Source organism: Marmota marmota, unplaced genomic scaffold (genome assembly GCF_001458135.2).
Source record: "Marmota marmota marmota unplaced genomic scaffold, marMar, whole genome shotgun sequence".
NCBI lineage: Eukaryota > Metazoa > Chordata > Mammalia > Rodentia > Sciuridae > Marmota > Marmota marmota.
Genome location: NW_025999990.1, coordinates 42,368,164 through 42,393,790, shown reverse-complemented (window position 1 = coordinate 42,393,790; position 25,627 = coordinate 42,368,164). Strand labels below are relative to the sequence as shown.

General features: G+C 32.5%; 1 protein-coding gene and 1 long non-coding RNA gene across 4 annotated transcripts in view; one reads left to right on the top strand and one right to left on the bottom strand.

The window, feature by feature from the left end:
• Nucleotides 1-25,627, top strand: part of Mib1 (MIB E3 ubiquitin protein ligase 1) — a 132,507-nt gene that overhangs the window by 71,389 nt on the left and 35,491 nt on the right. The window contains exons 11-12 of the mRNA XM_015482491.2: nucleotides 5,242-5,439; nucleotides 7,571-7,722. Coding sequence (XP_015337977.1) covers nucleotides 5,242-5,439; nucleotides 7,571-7,722 — 350 coding nt within the window. The remainder of the gene's footprint in view (nucleotides 1-5,241; nucleotides 5,440-7,570; nucleotides 7,723-25,627) is intronic.
• LOC107139592 lies at nucleotides 9,621-20,181 on the bottom strand. 3 transcript variants are annotated; one of them, XR_007348870.1, is made up of 4 exons: nucleotides 19,989-20,181; nucleotides 19,351-19,526; nucleotides 15,292-18,207; nucleotides 9,621-9,632 (listed from the first exon to the last, which is right to left on the bottom strand). It is a non-coding gene; the product is annotated as an uncharacterized LOC107139592 (long non-coding RNA). The 3 variants fall into 3 exon arrangements; XR_007348871.1 differs by lacking the exon at nucleotides 9,621-9,632 and having other exon boundaries at nucleotides 14,215-17,815; nucleotides 17,942-18,207; nucleotides 19,989-20,171; XR_001503180.2 differs by lacking the exon at nucleotides 9,621-9,632 and having other exon boundaries at nucleotides 14,215-18,207; nucleotides 19,989-20,172.

The following is a 25,627-nucleotide window of genomic DNA, read 5'->3' as shown; positions in this document are numbered from 1 at the left end:
TTTATTAGTCTTTTTATTATTGAAATTTTAAGCACTTGGAAAAATAGAATAGTACAGTGAACCCTGTGTACCCATTACCCCATTACTCTACTTTAGTTGTTATTATTTTTTTGAAAATCTTAACTCCAGCCCCCACTTCAGTTGTTATTAATGACAGGTTTTATTTTATCTATATCTTTTACTTTATTTCCTGCACTGAATTATTTTGAAACACATCCAAATATCATTATTTCATCTAGTAAATATTTTAGTATGTATTCTAAAATATAAGGAGTCTTTTATAAACATTAGCATACCTTTTATCACACCTAAAAATGATAATTAATGTTTATTTTTAAAAATACAATTTTATTAAATTTTTTTGGAATACAATTTTATAACGTAAAACCGAGAAGGAAAAGGAAATGGCCTTTCATCTTTGGTTAGCTCATTCTGTAACCTTTCATTTTTTTCACTTGCTTTAGGAAGTGAGCTCAACATGCTATAGATTGGGGTCTATAATCTATAGACAACAGACGTAATCCAAAAATACATTGTAAATGTATTTAAAAAAATATATATATATATTTTAGTTGTAGATGGACACAATACCTTTATCTATTTATTTATTTATTTATTATGTGGTGTTGAGGATCAAACCCAGTGCCTCACACATGCTAGGCAAGTGCTCTACCCCTGAGCCACAACCCCAGCCCCTAAAAATGTACTTTTGAAAAACAGCACAACCATTCACTAATGTATTGTCTATGACTGCTTTTTGCAGCAGTTGCAGAGTTAAGTAACTACTTAACAACAAAACCTAAACTATACATACTTTCCAGCCTTTTATAGAAAAGTTTGCTAGCACTCTTATTTAGATGACTGCTGCACTTTTTCAGTTAATTTAAGCTGTTATCAAACTAAATTATGTAGGATATATAGGATTACATTTTTTCCCTATTTCTTTTTCATAGGGAAAACTCAGAGCTATTAAGGAAAGTTGATTGTCTCCAGGTATGACCTACTGAGTACCGTAGGATTGTATTCTGTGTCCTCCTTTATAATGTATAGGTAAAGGCATCAAGGACTGTGAGAGCTTAGGTATGTTGATAATAGGTGAGCTAATTTTGGATCTGCCAGGGACTCGGTTTTTTTTTTTTTTTTTTTTTTTTTAAATAATAGCAAAGGTGTGGAGGTTTGGATGGATGACCACTTTAAAAACGTGCCTTTTTAAATGTTTTCACATGATACAAAAATATGCTTAGGGAATAATAATAGACTTTGTCATATAACCTGAATTTTAATTGTGTTTTTGCAGCTAGAAAAGTACTGGGCAAAAAGTTAATTGGTAAAAGATTGAGTTTCCCCATTTGTGATAAAGAGTTGCAATGTAGATTAAGAGACATACTTATGATATCATTTATACAACACCGTAGGAATTTAATGTATTAGCATTACCTGTGTTTGACTGTTCTTAGTAAACACTTCTTTCCAGCTGTCAGAAGTAGTGCAGTTTTTCAAGAAACAGATGCTTCTGTTTGATTTTTCTCATCTCATTAATGAAAACAAAATGGCAAAAACAGTTTTTTTTTTTTTAAATGTAAAACTGAGAAGGAAAGGGCAGTTGGGGCTTCAAGATTGACCAGTTTTAAATTCTTTTTTTAAAAACACAAATCAGGATTCAAAATAATAACCAGTGAAATGACTTTAGGTGTACATAGTTTCCAGGTACACATGTTCATTCAAGTTGCTATTAGAGACCTCTCCAAACCTAAGAAAGCCAGTGCTGGTAAAAACATGGAATGTTAAAACATAGATGAGAGGAGAAGGGAAGTGTATCACAGGGTGAGAGAGAGACAGAGGTAGATCAGATGTTGAGAGAGGAATCAAGAGAGCCTAGAGAAACCAGACTTCCTCTTTTATAACAACATGATCTCTTGGGAACTAATTCACTTCACTGAGGCCTGCATTAATCCCTTTCATGAGGGTGGCACCCCTGGCTGAATTACCTTCCCATCTCTTAAAGCTCATTTACTTGTCAATATGGTATCAAGGAGCAAGCTTTCAGCACATGAACCTTTGGGGGACAAATCATATGCAAACCACTGTAGTCTCAGGAGATTAATAAAAGATAAACATCATGCATAGTATCTTTTCTGACCATAATGGGATAAAGTTAGAAATCAGTAAACAGTAGGAAACATAAGTAAACCTAGTAAGATTTTCTTTTTAATTTTTATTTATTTTTTTAGTAGTAGAGAGACTTAAAGATTTTTAAACATCAGATTTGTGTTTTACAGAGGATTTTGCCTTGGATGTGAAAAATAGTTTGGGGTAAGAATGCAGTGGATGCAAGGTGAGATTAGTTCAGATAAGTAAGAGTGAAGGTCTGAATTTGTGATAGAGTTGGAGAAGAAAATAGTTTGAGCATCATTTGAGGAATAAAAGCTACAGATTGTGGTGAATGAATATAGACACTCAGAAGTAGTAGATGAATATGATTTATGGATGCTGATTTTGTTGATCATATGGTCTGTGGTTCTGTCAGCCAAGATAGCAAGGACTGGTGCAAGAGTAGAATTTTGAGGGTTGAGAGGAGAAGGGAGCAGAAGAGTAGAAATCAGTTTTATTTAATTTGTGGCTGTTTTACAAACTTTTGGATATAGCCTTGTGGAGGTCACTTTTACCCTTGTCCTGTGTAATTCTCATTTGGTATCACTTAATAGTCACACTGTGGTAGGTTTATTTGGAGTACTTAAGATGGATTCAGAAGAAAGCAACAAGCCTTACAAATTAAGACCGCAGTACAACTCTAGTTTTCTAACATAGAAGAGAGACATGAAAATTAATTCAATTGGAGTATCCTATTATATATGCATATTCCATAATCTTTAAATTTTTTTACTGTATTTCTCTTTGACATACATATATATCAAGGTTTTAAACTTCTTAGTGTTTGATTTTACATATATAAACTGTTGATAGGAATTGCAAAAAGTGGATCAGTAATGGTTTTCTAACAACCATAAATATATTGTAGCTTCATAAATAGTTACAATTTTTAGGCTATCAGTGTTAGTAGATTGATATTCTTTTTTGTTGTTTTGTTTCACATTATTGGGGATTGAACCAAGGGCCTCATATATGCTAGCCAAGTGTCTACCACTGAGTCACATTCACAGTCAACATATATATTTTTTTAATATTTATTTTTTAGGTGTAGATGGACACAACACAACGCCTTTATTTTTATATGGTGCTGAGGATCCAACCCAGGTCCCGCCTGTGCTAGGCGAGCGCTCTACCGCTGAGCCACAATCCTAGCCCAACAGTCAATATTTTTATTTTGAGTCAGCGTCTTAAGTTGCTCAGGCTGGTTTGAAACTTGTGGATCCTCCTACTTCAGCATCTTGAGTAGCTGGGATTCTAGTCATGTTCTACCTTGCCGGGCTGTATGTTATGTTTCTGTTTTTAATGGAAGGGTAATCATATGATAAACTTAAAATTTTTAACAGGAAAAAAACATCCAGATTGGAGGTTGGAAAGATCTTAACTCTGAGATTCAGAGATAATGAAATGTATAATGAGAGAGAGAGAGAGAGAGAGAGAGAGAGAGAGAGTGTGTGTGTGTGTGTGTATGTGTGTGTGTGTGTGTGGCGTGTGTATACTAATTTTTCTGGGATAATGTTTTTCTGAGATATTGCTGCTTAGGAAACACAAGAGTTGAATCTTAAATCTTTCATGTGGTTGTTTTCAAGTTCCTTTGTTCTTGATATTTATTTATTTATTTATTTATTTATAGTTGTAGTTGGATACAGTATCTTTATTTATTTTTATATGGTGCTGAGGATTGAACCCAGTGTCTCACATGTGTGAGGTGGGTGCTCTACCAATGAGTTACAGCCCCAGCCCTCGTTCTTGATTTATAGGCAGTAGAAACTCCTAAATTAATTCAGGTCAAAATACTAGTAAGGTAGAAATTTCCAAAGTCAAAGTTTTGCCTTTTCAAGAATGGCTGTTCAACTGTTATAGATTTCTACACAAGTGATTTTGCCTTCAATATGTGTTTGAGAAAATGAAGATAAAAAAATTTTGAATTCAGTAACTGTTTTGAATGATCTATTTGTTTGTTTTAATGTATTTAATCATAACAGTTTTTATCTGTGTTTATCTTTGCAAAGTAGTTCAGATGATCTTGGGTGACATGGATTTTCAAACCCTTTGCATAAACTAGGGAGTCCATCAGGGGTTGGATGCATAGATTGGGAATCATGGCTCTGGAGGAAGTTTTAGAGCATGCCTGCTTGTGGGTATCAAAATTTGGGGTGTAGTATTGATATAAAGACATTACCCTTATAAAAACCTTCCCTATCTGTATCTCTCTAGGAAGGTAATGAGACTTCTTTTGGGTGGAACTAGATATATCACCTTCATGGTATATTTCAGCCTTTTTTTCCCTTTAAAAAAAAAAAACAACTGAAACTTTCCTGCCCTCTCTTCAGAAATATGCTTATTATAGAAGATATGGGAATTATATTTGATTTCTCTGAAAGAGTTTTAGCATTTTGGATATATGGAATTTGCAGTTTCATGCTTCATTTTTGTCTTTTAAAGGTGTTGAACTTTTTTTTTTTGGTCCTCAAATATACAAGAGTATATGGTTACTACTTAGAGGTAACCAGTAATCACTGTTAGCATGTTAATGTATTTATCCCCTTAAAGCTAATTGAGATCACATTGTTTGACATCATTTTAAAAAATGACTCAACTAATTTAGTGTAATTTTTGTGTCATTAAAAAGTCTTGGGGCTGGGATTGTGGCTCAGCGGTGGAGCGCTCGCCTAGCATGGACGGGACCCGGGTTCGATCCTCAGCACCACATACAAATAAAGGCATTGTGTTGTGTCCATCTACACCTAAAAAAAAAATTTAAAAAAAGTCTTTATAAAATGTTTTAAATGGCCAAAGAATTATGTAGTTTAACAGTTTCCTAATGATTTAGTATCATGGCTGATAAATTAGAAGCAGTGAAGGATTGGTGACTTAATTACTGGTCAAGTGTTTATGTATGAGATATTGATCTATGTTTATCATTTATCTTTGGAGATAACCACGGTTCAAGCCAGTTTCTAATTATTTTGTTGACTCCACTCTATTATTTCATTTTCCCAATTTAATCTGGTTCTTGATATGTTACTAAGCTTCAAGGTTTGTCTCTCTTTGTTAAATATCACTAATTCAGATTTGAACGTTAACATTTAGGATAAAGATGGAGATAGAGCAGTTCACCATGCAGCCTTTGGAGATGAAGGTGCTGTTATAGAAGTACTACACCGGGGTAGTGCTGATTTGAATGCTCGCAACAAGCGTCGACAGACACCACTTCACATTGCTGTCAATAAAGGTCATCTTCAAGTTGTAAAGACTTTATTGGACTTTGGTTGTCATCCTAGTCTCCAGGTAAGACTTTTAAAGAAATAATATTTCCAGGTATTGCCAGCATCCTATTAAAAGAAAGCACTCAGTTCTGTGGTAAGCACTCCTTTGTTACCTTTCTTTTTTTGTATAGCCAGTCACGATAAAGGATACTGGAGGCATAGAATGTCATAAAATTGGCAGCCATTCCTTCCTAGAAAAACTTTTTAAATAAGATGTCTCCCAAAGATTGGGTTTAGGTTGAGGGGTGCAGGTGAGAACTTTTTGAAAAATATCAACTTAGAGACATTAATTTAACTTTATTGATCATGACAGTGAATTTCAGCAGCATAAAATAAGCTATATTGTGCAATAGTTACTTCATAAACTTGAATAATCTTCATTGTAACCTAATTTATCTTAGGGTCTTGGTCTAGGTATTAGTCTAGTCTTTGGAGATTTTCTGATTTGGAAAATAGTGTTTCAAGGTTGATTGACAGAAATGAACCTAGAAGTTGGCAAATTATTATCATGTACTATTTTATTTTACTATTAAATTATTAAGCATTCATACCTTTTTTTTTTGTGACAGTGGGGAATTTTAGGTTTAAAGCAAAAATCACCTAAGAAATAATTCTTTCCAGCCACAGTTTAGCATCTAGATGAACTAAACCATATATATAAGGGAAATATAGTCTGTCTTTATGAAGTACTTAGTTTGGTTGTTAAAATTGCCCATCTTATGCATGCCTGTCAGGTTGAAATTTGGTATGAATGCTTAATAATTTAATAGTAAAATAAAAAAGTACATAATAATGATTTGCCAACTTCTAGGTTCATTTCTAGATTGTTTTCTGTCATACCTTTAACAGCACAGGCTTGAAATAGTGTGTTATTTTCCAATAAAGAATGGTATTTAAAACACTATTTGAATATGTACAAATTACTTTGTTTAAATTGGAAACTCATTGATTAAAACAAAAAGGGGAGAATCATTGAGATCTTAATCTGTTTGTAATTTAGATAATTCACAGCAGCCAGAGAATTTATAGATCTCAGAGAGGTAATAAAGAACAGAAGTTGTGGGAGTGAGAACCATTTTGATACTGACAGGTTCTAGGGTGTAGGCTTAGTGGTTGACAGGATTGGAAGATGGAGAAGGAACTGAGGTGTTGTGTTAATATGTTAAAGAAGAGGGGATTTATATCTATTGAACATTTTTGTCAGAAATTGGAGGCAAGGTTATGCAATGAGAGTGTGAGTTGGGGTTGAGGTAGAGAATTGAGAAGAACAGTGCTACAGGTTTGGAATAGCTGTTGTGGGCATCAGAAGGCAGTATAGAACAGGGACCTGTAGAAGCATATTTGATCATGTAAAGAGCTCATATCAAATTGAAGACTGCAAATTTTCAGTGTTAGTAGATACAGGAAGATAGACAGTAGATGGTTGGGTTGAACTTGGTGTTAGGAATCCCTATGTAGGTGGATGAATATATTGCCTGTATTGACAAACTTTTTCTGTAAAGAAACAGTATTATAGATTTTCATATCTTTTATATCTCTACTATATAGGTCAATCTTGTAGAATGAGGCAGCCAATTCTAGTAAAACTTAATTTACTGTTAAATTTTCCTTTATACTCGTGTCTGCTTTGACTTACGTAGTCTGTGATCTATTTTAACCATTTATCTTTGGAGATAATCTCTTCCCTACCCTTTGAAAATACTTTGGTTTATGTTTCTCACATATCACTCCATTATATATTTGTCTCTGGAGCTCTGAAAAACTACTAATGTTTGGCTCTCACCCCCAGAGATTTAGTTGGTCTGGATAGCAGCCTGGTGGGCCTCAGGAGTTTTAAGAACTCCAAGCAGATTCTAATGTGCAGCCAACACTGAAAAACATTGATTTTAAACTCATTTTTATGGGGCCTGAAACTAGTGTAGGTTCAGTATAGAATTTTGGGGGTACAACAGTGAATGGTGTGACTTTATTTTAATGTATCTGTTTCTTACCTGCATTTACATGTTTAATATAGAGGATGATCACTTATTAATAATTGTTGGATATGGCCTCCATTTCTTTTTCTTTGTTTAATAGTTTTATATGTTACTGTTAGGCATAATGATTAATTGAAGGAGAACTAATGAAAGTCTTTTTAAACTTAAAATAAAAAGGATTCTGAAGGTGATACCCCTCTTCATGATGCCATAAGTAAGAAACGTGATGATATCCTCGCAGTTCTTTTGGAAGCTGGAGCAGATGTTACCATCACAAACAATAATGGATTTAATGCTCTACATCATGCTGCACTAAGAGGAAATCCCAGGTAAAAATGGCACCTTTTACTATTTTAGGTGCCACATAGAAATATTTCCCTATGCTTGATTCTCTTTTCCCGAGACTGATAAGAAAATAATTTCTGCTAATTTTAGTATTTTATGTCATTTTAAAGGTCTGTATAGAGTATGCCATCGTTTAATAGATTAGTTTTATATTATTTATTTGGTTTTTAAAACTAATACAAATATCATGAAGTGATTAAATATATATTAAATATAGATATAAAATATCAGTAATACTGGCTTATGTCTAAAGGTTTAAAATGTATTTCATTTTGAGATTTTTGTTTCTTCAAAATCATTCTCAGGGTGTTCTCTCTTCCAGTATTATCCATTTGCATGGTAATTATTTTTTTAACTTGCAGCTAAATAAATATAAAATTATCTAATTTTTTATTAACAGTATAATCAATTATATATACTTGTAGTGTAGGTGAACCCTAGTCACTGTTAAAGTACTAGGTGTTGTACTGAAGAAAGGGTTTGCTGGTTAATATTTGAGAAAGTCTGCTTTTGGACAGTCATATTATTTATAAAGGACCTGCAAAGTCCCCAGAAAAGGAGCATGCTTTGCTTTGCTTAACTTTGAGATTTTTATGAATGTATTTTTAAGAACAAATTTACCTTAAGATACATTTTAGGAAATTCTGCCTTATTCTCCTTATATTTGAATCAAGCCTACATAGTATGACTGAGGAAAATGTTCACTTTGATAATTCTATCTATCCTGAATTCTTATTCTTTGGTTCCTGTTTTTACGTATGTTTCCTTCTAAGTTTTTGCCTTTTTTTTTTCTTTTAAAGCTTCTTAGGATCACCACTAGAGGGTGATCACAGAAAACAGAAAGATTTTATTGCTGTTGCTTGTTGATGTTCATAAGAGTGGGTATATAATATAGGATGAAATGAGTGACCATATTTTAGATATTGTCTTGAATTTTTTTATATTACAAATATTTTAACACTTCATACTTTTTCATGTGAAGGAGATAGAATACTATTATACGTTCTGTGCCCTTCAATTAAAATTGGTGATGATGATAATGATAGCACCTGCCTCTAAGAAGTACTTTACATGTATTATCTTACTTAAGCCTTGATCCTTTCAGCAACACCCCTCCTCAGCCCTTTCAGTAGCATTTTGGGAAGAGATTAATATCCTTTTTTCATAGATGAAGATTGTAAGGATTATGAGGCTTATAGCAATGAATTTACTTATCCAAGATTATGTAGCTGATTAGAAGAACAGCTAGAATTCTAGCAGAGTGTGATTTTAGAAACATAGCTCTTAAAGCACTTTACTATTTTTATGATTTATGGTCTATATATGAGAGGAGGACACAAGGACAACGGATGATTTAACCACAAATGTTGTATAGTGCATCATTCCTCTTGCTACCTCATTGCTAAGGGTTCTTTGACTGCTCTCACTAATTTCAGTATCCAGTTCAAAAATTGTTTATTCTATGAATCTTTCCAATCCATTCCAGTCTTTCTATTCCCACTGTTGTTTACCTAATAAATTACTTATAATTTTTATTTAGACTATTACAGTATCTTTCTAAATATTCTTCTGAATTTAACTTTTCATACAGTTATCATTTTAAAAGCATAGATCCAATGACATCCCTTACTTGTTCTCAGTTAGTAGTTTCCTATTATACATAGTAAAATCTGTATACCTTAGCTTGGCATTTATATCCATCTCTGATATGTCTTGACCTGGACAGAATTTCTAACTTTTATCTGCCACTAGTTTAAGTTCTTTTGCCTACCTTGCCCTTTAGCTATTTTATATTTTACACTGTTTTCCTTTACTAAAAGATGCTAGTTGCTTTTTTCCTTTTTTTAAAAGCATTTCTATCATTGGAATGCACTTGCGCTCTCACTCTTTCTCTCTCTTCCTTTTATTGTGGCCATCTTTTCTCCAGCACCTCCTCGGTTTCATCATTGGCATTATTTTCTGTTTGTTCTTTATTTCCTTTTTCTGTATTGCATGTGCTATAATCTGCCTAATGCTATCTGTTACTATTGCATTTCTGTGTTTTCTTTTAAAATTGTGGGTGCTCATAGGCATCTGTATATCCTCCACAATGCTTGGAGTAAAATAAGCACTTAATAAATGTTACTCTTAATTTGACAGTAAGGACAGTATAAGATTTCACAAGATATTATATGATTAATTATAGAATGCATTTTGTGTGGAAACTGTTGAATTCAAGTAGAGCAGTCACTTCAAATAAGAATGGTTAGAGTGCTGGGGTTGTGGCACAGTGGTAGAACTTTTACCTGTCAAGCATGAGGCACTGGGTTCTGTCCTAGGCACCACATTAAAAAAATAATAATAAAGAAAGAATGGTTAGAAAGATATTTTATTGGGAGAATTTAGATTACAGTATTAAATCGTATTTTTAAAAAATTTTTAAGTTGTTGTTGACGCAATATCTTTATTTATTTATTTATTTATATGTTGTGCTGAGGATGGAACCCAGGTTGTCACACGTGTTAGGCGAGCGTTCTTCTGGTGAGCCACAACCCCAGCCCCTAAACCATAAAGTATCAAACCACAAATTTTAACTAGAAATAAAAATGTTTTAGGAAACAAACATTTTTAAATATTTTGAGTTGTTACTTTTTTTTTTTTTTTTAAGGTGCTGGGGATTGAACCCAGGGCCTTGTGCATTTGAGCCAAGCACTCTATCAACTGAACCCTCCAGTTGTTTCATTTTGATGGGGAGTAGGCATGGTATATTCAATAATGCTAGGCCTATGCAGAAGAAATATGTTTTCTTCTATTTCTTCAAGTATTCCCTAGAAAATAATTCTTGTCAGGTGACATTTCTTAAAAAAGGAAAAATGCTTTCATTCTATAACCAAGTGGTGTTTCAGTTAAAGCTTTGTGCCTTGTTTAATCCTCTGTAAAACATTTTAGGTAATTATGACTATAGGTTGATAGAGTGTGATTTTAGTTGAACACCAAGGAGCATCAGAAAATGGTACAGTTTATGTATCAGTTGTAATTGCAAGTTGGGATGTTTTGAGTTCTGTTTCATATCATATTTTCTTTTCTGTAATGACCAGTAATGTCAAAAGAAAGAAGGAACCATTTTTAGTGGACTCAGAATAAAAAACAATAATATTGAACTTCTTTGGCCTTTACTGTTATTTTAGAAAAGCAGATATAGTACTTTATTATTTCCAGAACTTAACCTGCCATTTTTGGATAAAATATTAAATATAAATATGATTAATAAATGTACAAACACTTTTTCCTTACTTATGAGCATTTTATAGTTTATAAATATTAATTAATCTAATACCTTCAATTTTTAATGTTTCAGTTTTGTCCTTGTGATTCCTGTTTTAGTCTGAAGTTATGCTTATTTAATATAAATGGCTTAACTTTTGGATTTCACATATAGTTCATTTTAATTGCAATTGATTTACTTTAGTTAGTGTAATTTTTAGCTACTTTTGTGATTTTTAAAAATTTATTAGAATGTATTTTTTCTATAGTATATTAGTTACAACACTGTGAGTGTAACAGTACCAGCAGAAGAATTTGTTTATAATTATTTCCATTTATTATGATTAAAATGTAAGAAAAGTTCACAAAATTTACATGTGGATGTGTATATATGTGGAATTTAAGTACAATTCTATCCCCTGGCTTTGCTATTAGTTAGCAATAGTAATTTTTCAGCAATGATCAATAACACAGTAGAGTTAGTTACTGGATGTGCTTTTTTAAAGAAAAAATCATTATCCCAGTCTTTAAAATGTGTATAGATATCCTATATTTTTGAAGGATGTACTTTGAAATCTAGATTTCAAAGGTTCAGATTAATATAGATATTAAAATTTCAAAACTGATCTTGATGTTTCCTCATCGTATGATGGCAAATGAGTAAAGACATTAAAAATTTTATTTATATATTTATTTATCTATTTATCTATTTATAGTTCACTTGACCACTGAGCCACTATTTTGTATTTTATTTAGAGACAGGGTCTCACTGAGTTGCTTAGCACCTTGCTTTTGCTGAGGCTGGCTTTCAACTCCTGATCTTCCTACCTCAGCCTCCCAAGCCACGGGGATTACAGGCATGCACCACTGTGCCCAGCAAAAGTTATTTATTTATAATAAGGCCATCTGCTTCTTCTTTTTCTGTTCTTTCTTTCTTTCTTTTTTTTTTTTTTTTGATACCAGGGATTGCATCCAGGGGTTTTTAACCAGTGAGCCACATCTTCAGCTCTTTTTATTTTTTATTGAGACAGGGTCTCACTAAATTGCCGAGGCTGGCCTTGAACTTGTGATACTCCTGACTTGGCCTCCCAAGTTGCTGGGATTACAGGTGTGTGCCATCACGTGTGGCAGCCATTAGTTTCTTTTAGAATATAAGTTTCACTATGAAACACAGTATGCTTTTGGTCATTTATAAATTTGGTCATTTGCTCCATTTATAATTTGGTCATTTGCTCCATTTTAGAATAGCAGTTATGTTTTAATATAGTTTTTTTTGTTTTTAAGAAATTTTAACTATCAACAATACTGTTTATAAATTCTGATATTTGGCCTTTATTTATTTAAAAACATTTTTTTGGTGGTGCTGGGGATTGAACTCGGGGCCTCCTGCTTGCCAGGCATGTGCTCTATTGCTGACTTATATCCCCAGCCCCATATTTGATATTTATAGAGACATTTTCCCCTGCAGTTCAGTTGTCTTATCTTCTGTTTCTGTTGTTTTTATTTTTCCATACATTTCTGATTTAAATAAAGAGCAGAAATTATTTCTGCTGACAACAATGAAAACTAAATTTCTTTGAATTATGAATCAGCATGTTACTTACGTACTCTCTGTTAGGATACTGTATTTTAGCTGCCTTTAAGTTTGGAGAGTTCCCTTACAGGCATGAAAATGTAGTTTTCTCTGCAGAGCTGGCAAAAATAATAAGTATTTGGGGGGAACTGATACCATTATACAGATATTTTATATATAATTTTTAAAATATAAATTGAATGTTAAAAGTAACAATACATGTTACTGTGTAATATGATATACTTGTTTTCAGTTTTGTTCTGTGATACCTTCATAGACAGTTTTCATTTGTTCATTTATTTATACCCACGAAGAGGCATGATAAATCATATTGAGTATGTGAGTTTTCCCTCTAGAACATTATGATAGCTTTATTTAAGTTTATCAATTTCAAAATACAGTCTTAATGGTAAATGAGACTATATTGAATATAGGAAGATTTGATAATCTGAAGAAGACCTGTCTTGGTGTTTAATGCTTTTCTTTTCTTTATAATTCTAAACAGCTGAGGGCTGTACAAAAAATAGCTGAAAATCTATTGCATAATTGTATACTTATAGTGTGTCCCTTTTCTCTAATGTGTTATCATGCATCTACTTTCAAACAGATTTCTTTTAATAAATGCTTATAAATAATGTGACAGATATAATTAATGTAAGCATGAAGTTCTGTTAGCTTGAACACAGTGATGATATACATTTATATATACCTTTCTTTGCCCACTTTCTTTTAGGGACACATTTTCACTTTGAAATAGAGGAGGGGTCAGGATTTGAGGATTATGTGAACATTTGGGTTTTCTAATTACTGTTGCTTGCCTTTAGTAATATCCATTAGTTGTTGAAATGTTTCTTTCTTATTAAAGAACATTAAATTAACTGAAGTTATTAAGAAAATTAGGTGGATGTTGGATCACTTGTCATTTTTCCCCTTAGTTTTTCTCCACTGAGACATAGACGTGTGTGTGTGTGTAATTTTTTTTTTTTTTTATAAAGGACAAAGAAGACTGAAAAGTAATAAAATGTTTTATTAGGGCTGGGGTTGTGGCTTAGTGGTAGAGTGCTCACCTAGCACTTATGAGGCACTGGGTTCAATCCTCAGCACCACATAAAAATAAACAAAATAAGGTATTGTGTCCATGTACAACTAAAAAAATACTTAAAAATGTTTTATTAGTAGAGAATTTCATTTTACAACTGAGGAAACAATTATGGAGAATTGAAATAACTTTATGAGTTAAAAGTAGCAATACTTAGCATTTTCTTTTTTGAACATCACAGATCTTTATGATTCAGGGTCAGAAGAACTATATGCTTATTTGCTTAAGTCTCCTTAAGATATCCTACGTTTTCTCTCCCTTTCACTTTCTGCTAACATTCATATAAAATGGTGAAATTAAAGGCTAATCCTATGAAAGATAGTGACTCAACATTCTAGGGTGTTACTTTATTTATAGTTTTCTTTAATTTAAAATATATCCATGTCCATGTGAATCATGGGTCAGTAATATGTATTGGCATTCTAATGATATTTTCAGGTGAACTTCCGAGATATTTCCTTCCTTTAAAAGAAGTTTTTAATTTTTATAATGAAGCATAGTTTGCATTTCATTATTATATCTTGTCTGAAGAATAAGAAATTTAATACCAAGAGACCATAATTAAGTAAAATTATTTTATTTGAATCCCTTAAGTCATTTGCACATTTTTCATAAAGCTTTTTATAAACATCTTTACTATAGTCTTTTCAAGTAGAATTAACAGTTAACAATTTATTTTATTTTATCCACAGTATGAGTAACTTAAGGTGAAATTAGTTGACAGGTAACTGATATTCATGAGTGAACCGTCGTCTCTCCTGTAGTAATCAATGCATAGCTACAGCTGGTTGAAGGGGACCAAATCCATTGAAGAGGCGATTTGGTTCCATTTTACCAGCTTTAGCAAAGCATTGTAGTGCTGCCAGTTTGGGATCCAAAACAGTTAAATGCTTTTCATTTATAAAAATAATAGTTATGGGCCATCTACAAGTGTTAAAAGTTTCCAGTCAATGCTTTAGTCATTAAAATAAAATTTTCTATTTTGAAGGCAACGTTTCCTACTATATCCTACTCTTAAAATTTGGAAGTTTCTTCCTTTTAACACATTTTTAATGCATTAAGGAATTATCATTGTACATCTTTGTTTTAACAGCTTTGCTTAATTCTTAACTGTAAGCAGTAACCTCCTTCAAAACCAGCAACATTTAAAAGAACAAATAGACCTGGATATACTTTAGAGTAATGTTTTCTACTTATCTCTAGGCATTTAACCATATTCTTTGGTTAAACTAAAAGTTGGGGAAGAGTAATGTTAGTCAAACATTTCTACTGCCACTGCTTTTTTTAGTAGTATAGTTGAGGATTGGTAGCAAGTTGGTGATGGGGTGGAGGAATATGAGTGGCCTTAGGAAAATCCGTGCCCTTTGGTTTATAAATAGATCACACATGAATTCAGTGTATTGCTTGGACTTGGTGGTGGGAGGAACTGCTGCGCATGCCAGCTCATTTTACTTTGGTTTTGCTTATGTAGGGTTGCTAATAATGGGTCGGTAACTTAACTCTTTTAATGATTATTTCCTTGACTAAATTCTTCATCATTTTGAGTAGATTGCCTAGTTAACTTCTTATTATCAACATTGATTGTAGCTACAATCCATGAATTTTGAGTATTAAAATGTACCATGTATTCTGTTGAACACATGCTGCTGTGCTGCTGTCTGGGGCTCTAGTGTACCAAATTTATTCACTCATTAAACTGTTTATAGAACTTGAAATAAAAAAAATCTATGATGTAAACTTTGAAATCAGTACTTTAAATTTGTTATAACATGGTTTTAGTGTTGAAATTTGCATAAAATACAACTCTGGTAAATTATAAAATAATGTCTATAAAATAAGACTCAATGAAATATAGAGAGTAAAAATTTTTTATAGTTACTGTTTTGAACTGAAGTGGGAGAAGGTCAACACTATCTTGGGCAACATTCAAATAATTCTGAAGGGTATTCTGCATCTGTTGGTTCTTAAGTATCATGCTGCTGGTGAAATTAATGTCACTACAGTTCTTTCTATCATTTATTTGTGAAACAGGTGTTAAATGGCCTGAACTTAAGTGCTGAAGATAGCAGTAACACTGGCTTCTAATTATAGTAGTTATATGGGAGCCATTTAGCAGATCCAGTTGCTCAAGTGTGCTTTTGGATGGCAGTTCAGTTTCATATACTGGCCATATCGGGGCAAGGAGAGACCATGGGAAAAAAATAGTACAGCATTTGATAATGTCAGCATCTGTTATCCCTGTCAGGGAGACAGTTGAAATGTTTGAGTTACACCAGTGTCAGCAGATGCCCAGAGTTTAACATGTACTCAGTTAAAAATGAACAGCTGATCTAAGTGATGGATGTGACATTTTAGAGTGATTGAAAATATTCTGATATATTAAGCTAAATTTGTAAGCACCAGAATCAGTTTATAATTTTTCTTCATAAATAAATATCCTATCATTTTATTTTCTAAGGATTATATCTACTCAGTATTATAGAAAAGAAATTCTTAGTTGCTGGAATGTTTAAAAAGAATTATTAAAACCTTTTATACTTGAAGAATAAGTTCATTACAAAACACGAGTAGAATAATATCCGTTGAGTAGTTTATAGAACAAACTCTACTTCTGAGGCATATATTTTCATTTGGTATTTAGGATATGTACAGTAAACTTAGTGGAATATGAAGCATTGGCATTTTTCTTGGTGGATGTCCAGAAGGGCTATGTTTAAATGAGTTAAGATTTGAATTAATTTCTTTGAAAATGAATAATTTCAAAACATGCTTTTTATAATTTCCAATAAATGTGCAATTATATACATGATACTATATTTAATAAAATAATTCATTTTTAATAATTGGATGAAATGAAAATCACCTTTCTATTGACTAAGTATCTTATTAAATAGAGAAAATTAACTGTAATATAACCTATGGTCATTTCTTTTCAATTTCTGACACAAAAATTTAAAATAATATATACTTTTTTATATGTATTAATATTTCAGTTGAAATAACTTTTAATAAGAAATAAGAATCATGAATACTAGTATCTTTTCTTTTTTCTAACTTTATAATAGCTTAAAATTATCAATTATTGCTAAGAACGTTATAATTTTTATAACTATACAAAATAGACTAACATGCTAAATATAGTAGATCTATTCTGTCTGTAAAAATGGAAATATAACTAATAAAAATGGTTATTCTGTCTGTATAAGTTGGCTCTTGATTATAGTATTTTCATTTTATATGCCCCTGTTGGAGAAAGCCGATTCAAAGGGAATACTATCTTTTAAAAGTTTGGCAGTCGGTTACCAGTATACCCTCTTGACTTATTTTGGTGGCCCAGCATCTTGTCATTTTTTTTATCTTTTATTCTTATGTTTTAATTATTTTAACATAGCATTTAATAATGATATTAGGTTAAAAACTTGATAAACTTGCAAAGGATAAGGGCCACTTCTTTTTGTACAGAGTTTTACTTAAATGATAATCTTTTAGAATTATGACTTTCTATAGCTACCAACAAAGAAAACAAAACAATGAAAACTTTAGCTCAGAAATTTTTCTAATATTAATAATTATAAATTTACCAAAAGTGAAAAATAGCCATTAAAGCCTTAGTGAAGTCAGCTTTTGTCATTGTCTTATTTTTCCTACTAAATCTGTTGGCTCTACTAATGTGGTATACTTAAATCAAAATCAAATTGTGGAGGCAGAAAATAGATCATGTGTATTTCTTAGTCTTTTGTGCTAGTAATCTGTTTTTCCTGTTATGGTCATTTAAATCATGTGAGTACTCAAAAAATGTAAAATGTACTGTTTTAAACTTTAATGTTTAAAAATGAGTTTCATTATAATTTGAATTCTACTTCAGTAGAACTTTTACTTTACAAAGTATAAATCATAGGGATGTTTAGTTTCCATCTATAAGTAGTAGGTATTTTTTCTTTGGTGTTAATATCGCTAAAGGTCATCTACTTGAAAATAGGTTAATTTACCATATGAAGGTCATTCATGTAGAAAGAAGCCAGGGCTTCTTTTAGCATTTAGTTCTCTCTTGGTGGCTTATTACCTACCAAAAATACATACTTCTTTACATTCCATAGCATTGTATGTTCATATGGGTACATAAAGAAGTATGTGCTCTGAGTAGGTATTACTAAGTTGTTAGCTGTAAAAACACAAAATATCTTATTTTTCCTTTTGTTAGTAAAACATTGAGCTTATTCATGTATTACAGTGGTAGATTATTTGCAGGCATTAACTTATCAAAGACTAAACTTTATAACAAATTTACCTGATCATGTCATTAATTCCACTTGTGGTTCCTTGTTCTTGATGGATATAAACATTTCTAAACATTTTGAGCAGTTAGCTGTTGAATTTTTTTCTGGTTTGGTTCTTTTTTTGTAAGACATTGATAAAATCAGTGGAGTTTTATAGTGTGTTTCAGAAGTTGGTAAGATCAGCCTAATCTTTCTTCTTTATAGACTTCAGAGAGTTTCGTCTTCTTCTTTCTTTCTTTCTTTCTTTTTTTTTTTTTTTATAATTTGCTTCTAGATCCTGGAAGTAGATAGTAATTAATTTGGCTCGAATTCTTTTTAAAACCAGATACCTTATTTAAAAACTTAACTAATTAACCAATTAGCACTTCTAGAATTGACTCAACAGTTGAAACAAGGAGAAAAACCAGGTCTTTTGAGCATGTGTGTGAAGTGAACCTTTAAAAATGGTGAATTTTTTTTTAGTTTTTTTAAGGTGGTAGATGAGAACTTTTACTCATTTGAAAACTTCTTTGTCATTTCTTTGTCTGTTAGTTTTTTTTTTTTTTTAACCAGAATTCTGTGCTTCTATGCTTTTGTTTGGGTGGAATACAAATTCAGATAATTGTATATAAGTGTCTAATTTTGTTGAGTTTATTCTTTTCAGTAGAAAGGAAAACTACCAAAACAGTTAACTTTTTCAAAGTCTTACATAAAAGAACTGAAAGGCTTTAACCTCTGAATACCTGGATTTTAGGTGCTTGATATTTAGCATGAGAAAAAATTATAAAGTTGGTGAGTAGCCTTTAATTATTAATTACATTCAAATGTTAATTTAGAAGAAAAACCTCAAAAAAATTTAGATTTGGCAAAGGAGGAAGGAGGACAGGGATGGTAGGATTTCTGCAGCCTGTGATAGAAAACTAGTGCAGCTCATAAGGAGCAAATCCGAACAGCAATAGATAGCCCAGAACTACAGCAGTCAGCATTGCAGCATTAGAATTACACCATGCACTTTCTGATTTATTTTTGTGGCCAATTAATAGTAAGTATTAAAAAATATTTTGTAAACTGTATGTTTCTTGGTTGACTAAATTTTAAATAGACACTAGTTTTTAAAAGTTAGCATACCTTGGAAATACGGATGCAGAGTTACTTTATTTAAAACCATCATTTAATCTGAAACAATAAAAGCTAAATCTTTAATAATTTAGGCAACAGAGATAGCCATTCTTTTAATATTGCGCATTTTTGAGATTAAGAGTTATTTGCTGTGATATTTATACAACATTTCTTTTCATAATACCTAATCTCTCAATTTGAACTGTGAAGTTAGCTGTGCCCAGGTAGCGTTTAATAATAAAGGCATATATCCAGTCAATGATAGGTAAACATGCAAAAAGTCATAAATGTCCTTAAAAGTACAGGCCTTGTATTGTTTTACCTGGAAGCTTACTGTCATGCAGCATTTGCAGCAAGGAGAGAGGTAATGACCTAGAGAGTCACATAAGCTGCAGCCATCTCATCTTGATTGTTCCTTCACTCTATTTGCTGATTCAGCACTTCTTTTTATGAGCCGGATGAAGTAAGGGGATTGTATCAGTGAACAGAGAACGTCACCTTTTAAGATAAATTTGAAAACAAATGAATAAACAGCATATAACTTACTTTTCTCCTTCCCCTTAAAAGACAAAAGCTAAAATAAAATTGAATCTATGTTGGCCATTTGCTTTGGAATGTTATATACTACTTATTACACAGATATATAGAGAAAGTTAAGTAACCAAGGAAGTTTTTGCTACAATGGCCAAGAAAATGTACTTAGTTTATTTGTTAGACGAAATGCTTCAGAATGGGGAAAAACTTGCAAAGGAAGTTAATTTTATAATATAAAAACACCAAAAACCGAAGCACACCTCACTCCCCCCAAGTAACTATAAACATTCATCCTGTTTTCCTTTGCCCACCAGAGTACATTGGGTTCTTCTGACTCCTCAGGAAGTATTCTGCATCTTTCTTGCTTTGAGATTATTTTTGGTTTTGATTTCCCAGGATTAAATGGTAGATCTGTAGTGAAGCTACCTTGTCATATCCAGAGGTCAAGTCTGCAAGCGAGGTCAGGACTTCCACATGGTCACTACAGAGGTTAACTTATATTCTTCCCTCAGTGACCACAGGCTAAACTGTTACAGCTTTATAGGCAGCTAAGCATTTGAAACATGCACTCCAGGCAAACAGGCTCCCCTGTGCCTCTCTCTTCCCTGACCATATTTAGTCAACCATAGCAAAAAATAGTCTCTCAGCTGTCGATTGTCGATCCAAAAGCTGAGGAAGCCTCTATCTTGCTTTCTGCCTATTGATTGTTCATCCTGCAGTCCAAACACTGCTTTGCCATTTGTCCTGCCCTTTTTTTTTTTTTTAAAGTACTGCCAAATAAAGCGGTCTCTCATGTTTCCACTTGCATTTCCCAGATTTTTACTGAGCTTGCGCTGAGGCTAGGAAAGCCTCATGCGGCTGTCACTATACTTAGAAGCACTGCAGAGCAAAAAGGAAAAAAATTACCCTCGCTACTAGCAAGACAGTCTTTAGACAGAAAATCCCTCTGCTGCCAAAATACATTTTCTAACCTAAATTTTCTTCGTAAAAATGTTATGGATGGTAACATTTTATATTGGCTGAAGGCCTGAAGGGATTTTTTTAGGGTTTTATTCTGGGCTAGTTATTGCTGTACATGCTTTTTAAATTTATTGAATGATATTTGAATGGGAAATATGTGGAAATGGTAAGCAGAGTCTGTATATTGATGGTAGAGATCATTAAGTGAGAGTAGTATATAAGTGAAATCTTGGAAATGCTATTTAAAATTTTGAGTACAGTGTCAACTAATTTTAGGTAACTGTTGGTAGTGTTTAGTGAAAAATGGCCCAGGCAGCTTTCGAGTAATATTTTTATATTGAAACTAAATATACACATAGAAGTGTTAAAATGCAGTTTATTATGAATTAAATTCTGTTTTATATTCAAATGTGAAGGTTTTTTCCCCCCCTCCTTTTACAGTGTGATGGTTACTTAATTTTCTGAAATAACACTTAGGTAGGATCATTGCATGCTTTATCATAATATTTATGAACCTGTCTATAACTTTGGTATATTTGGTATATTGTATGTCTCAAAAAAACACCAACAAACTTCTGTTTTAAATTATAATAGCATAGTACCAATAAATTTTAACATAGAAGCTTATTTTTAATCAAAAGCAAAAACCATATTAAAACATCAAATCCAGTAAACCAATGGAGATATAGTTTAAAATCTCACAAGCCTAAAAATGCCCAAGAAAAATTAGTCATACCTGGTTCTTAATTACATTCTTTTACAAATTAAGAATTGTCACAAAGTTCATTCTCCTGAAAGGGAAATATGTCCTTGACATTCTTTTTGTCTTTAGCACTTAATACCCTAGCAGTTTAATTATTTTGCATGGTTGTTTTAAAATAGTGACATAAGGAAAATGCTTCTGTAAATATCTGGCAATTTTAAAGAACTGGCTTTCCTCGATGTTGAAATAATTTTACACATATTATGAGATGATAGGCCTCAATGTGTATAGTAGGTTAATTTTGGGGGCTCCTAGAGAATCCCATTTTTGCTATTTCATAGCAGTGAAAGTATTTTTTTTAAGCAAACATATATTGTGTGCCAGGCACTCTTATTTTTTATATATATTAATTCATTTAATTTCCATAACAACTCTATGGAGGTATGTTTTATGATTCTTCTAATATTTTACAGGTGAAGAAATGGGGTCATAGAAATTAAATAATCTGCTCGAGTCGTTAGCCATTCTGATGAGAACTAGAATTTGAGCTCAGGTAGTTTGGCTTCAGTCTGGGAGCTCTTCACTTTATGCCATGCAGCTGCTCATCCGTAGTAATGAAATGAATTTGAGAATTACTATTCTTGGGGACTCAACAGTCAACTAAAAGTATAATATGTTACTAATGTCCTTGTTGTAGCATATTCAGAAAGATGAATGTTCATTTGCTTGCTTTTTCATTTGTTCTATCCAACAAAATTTGAGCTTCACATACTAGGTATGCAGAGTATACTTTTTTGAATGAAATGCATTCTAGTTTTATAGAAACCTGCTTTTAGAAGAGCTAAAAGAACTATTTGTGATTGTTCAACTTTCTTAATAAATTCCTTTGTAAATTCTGGACTAACCTGCTTTACCTATTATTCGAGAAATTGTTCATTAACTTAGCAAGCATTTGTTGAACACCTAATGTGTGCCACAGTACTATTCTAATGTGTTTTTACATTAAGTAATAATAATTTGTAAGGCTTTCACAATTTAGTTGCTGTTGTGTTTGTTTTGTTTTTTTAAATATTGCCTGTATTTGAAGAAAGACTTTAGAGACAGCATGGTAAGCCCTAAAAATTGACCCAGTGCCATTTGAATGCTACATACCAATGTAGACAGCTGCTTGTCCTCTCTACTTCTTAGAACTCATTTGTTCATCATTCAGCAAACGTTTGAATACTACCATGTGCCAGGGATTATGCTAGGCACCACTGTTAGTTGTTCCGGAACTTAATGCTTCTTTGGCACTATTCACAAATGCCTGCTTAACTGGTAGTAAGATCTTATCTTTAAAACATCCATGTCCTTAACCTTTTGGAAAACATCCAATTGGGAAATAAGGAAGAGTGAGCATTAAGAAAACTATTACCAAATCTCATATATTCCACTCCACAGGTGAGAGTCTGTTGGCTTAATAAGATCATTGATTTATTGAGCTAGTAATACCTTTATCCCAGTAATTTTGTGGACCTAAGCTTGCAGCATAATAGTCTGTCCTGTTAAGTAACTGAAGTTCTACGGTGAACAACCTGCAGTTGTCTTTTTTTTTTTTTTTTAAAGAGAGAGAGAGAATTATTTTTTAATATTTATTTTTTAGTTTTTGGTGGACACAACATCTTTGTTTGTATGTGGTGCTGAGGATTGAACCCGGGCTGCACGCATGCTAGGCGAGCGTGCTACCGCTTGAGCCACATCCCCAGCCCTCCCGCCTTTTTAAAAAAATATTTTGTTTTTTAGTTGTAGTTGGACACAATACTTTTATTTTTTTTATTTTTTATTTTTTTTTAAAGAGAGAGTGAGAGAGGAGAGAGAGAGAGAGAGAGAATTTTAATATTTATTTTTTAGTTATCGGCGGATACAACATCTTTGTTTTGTATGTGGTGCTGAGGATCGAACCCGGGCCGCACGCATGCCAGGTGAGCGCGCTACCACTTGAGCCACATCCCCAGCCCCAATACTTTTATTTTTATGTGGTGCTGAGGATTGAACCCAGTGCCCGCACGTGCTATGTGAGTGCTCTACCGCTGAGCCACAACCCCAGCCCCTGACCTTCTTGATTCACACATATTGTGTGTTCCCAAAATGCCTGACCTATGGAAAGAAAGGAGGCAGGTTGCTTTGAATTGCTGACATTACATAAGGGTTAGGGAACATAAGGTTAGGCTGTTTTGCTTCCCTTTCTCTTAGCTCAGTTTGCAAGATGGGTCCAAAGATAAGCTGTGTTTTTTTTTTTTTTTTTTTAGGTTCTGTATTATTTGTTTTTGTTTATTTTTTGAGGTGTCATCAATTTGTAATTAAGATGAGGAGACAGTATACAATATATATTGTGTCCAACTACAACTAAAAATGAAATATTAAAAAAGCGAGCTGCAGGTTGTTCACAGTAGAACTTTAATTACTTAACAGGACAGACTATTAAATAAAGTCTCTTAATGGAGACAGAAACTAATGTACCCCAAATCTCCAGTGTAGAAAAATTTTAAATAATTTATGTTGACATTCCACTCTCAAGGAGGTGGAACATAACTTCCCATTCCATCATTGTGGGCTGGGCAAAATGACTTCCTGTCAAGAGCATGGTATAGGAATAGGGACAAAAGTAGCTTTATAGTTGAGAAACCTGACAAACAGTGCTTCAGCCATGTGATCAAGGTCAGCATCAAGAGTGATAAATCATGTGGGTAGTATGTACCTTGTTATGATATGATAAACAGGCACTTTATGTGACCTTCCTCCCAAGAACCCAGACCCCCAGTGTAATCAAAAAGCTATCAAATTCCAGCTGAGGAACATTCTAAGGAAAAGGCCCAGTTATTATTCCTCACACTTCTCAGAGTCATCAAAAACGAGTTAAGTCTGAATAACTGTCAGAGCTAAAGGGAACCTGAGGAGATACAATTGTAATATGTTGTAGTCTAGTGCAGAGAAAAAAATTAAATACAGTGAATTTTCTATGAATCTAAAATTTGTTCTGAAAAAGTTTATTTAAAGCACAGAGGACTAGAGGTATGGTTTAGTGGTAGAGTACTAGCCTAGCATTAGTGAGGTCCTGGGTTTGATTTGTAGCACCACAAAAATGAACTAATGAAAGACTGAGTGAATGAATAACAACAGAAATTAACCCATCTACTCTTTTATTTCTTATAATTATACATGACAGTAGAATGCATTTTGATATATCATACATAAATATAGTATAACTTGTCATTCTTATAGTTGTACATGATATAGAATCACACTGGTCATGTAATCATATATACACATAGGGTAATAATGTTTGATTCATTGTACTATCTTTCCTATCCCTATACCCCCTCTCCTACCTTTATTCCCTTTTAATCCAAAGTACCTCTATTCTTCCCTATCTTCACCCTCCTTATTGTGAGTTAGCATCCACATATCAGAGAAAACTTCGGCTTTTGGTTCTTTGGGATGGGCTTATTTTGCTTAGCATGATATTCTCTAGCTCTGTCCACTTACCAGAAAATGCCATAATTTCATTCTTCCTTATGACTGAGTAATATTCCCTTATGTATATATACCACATTTCTTTATCCATTCATCTGTTGAAGGGCACCTGGGTTGGTTCCATAACTTAACTGTTGTGAATTGAGCTGCTATAAACATTGATGGTTGTGTTACTGTAGTATGCTGATTTTAAGTCCTTTGGGTATAAACCAAGGAATGGGATAACTGGGCCAAATAGTGGTTCCATTCCAAGTTTTCTGAGGAATCTCCATACTGCTTTCCATAGTAGAACAAATTTGCAGTCCCACCAGCAGTGTATGAGTGTATGTTTTTTCCCCTCAACCTTTCCAACATTTATTGTTGCTTGTATTCTTTATAATTACCATTCTGACTGGAGTGAGATGAAATCTCAATGTAATTTTAATTTGTATTTCTCTAATTGCTAGAGATGTTGAACGTTTTTTTATGTATTTGTTGACTGATTGTATTTCTTATTCTGTAAAGTGTCTGTTCAGTTCCTTATCCCATTTATTGATTGGGTTTTTTTTTTTTTCTTGTTGGTGTTAGGATTTTTGAGTTCCTTATATATCCTGGAATCCATCTACTATTGACTATTTATAGTACCATTGCATTAGTTTTGCTTGGGGACTGTCTGCAACATTTCTCCACAACTTATACCAGTAAACCAAAAATTGATTTTACTATAATTGTTTTCAAAAACAAATATTCGACATTAAAATAAATAAATAAATAAAAATTTATATAAATATAAATACAAATATATGTGTGTGTATCTCTCTCTCTCTCTATATATATATATAAAAATTATATATATATAAAAATTATATATATATAAAAATTATATATATATATATATATATATATAATT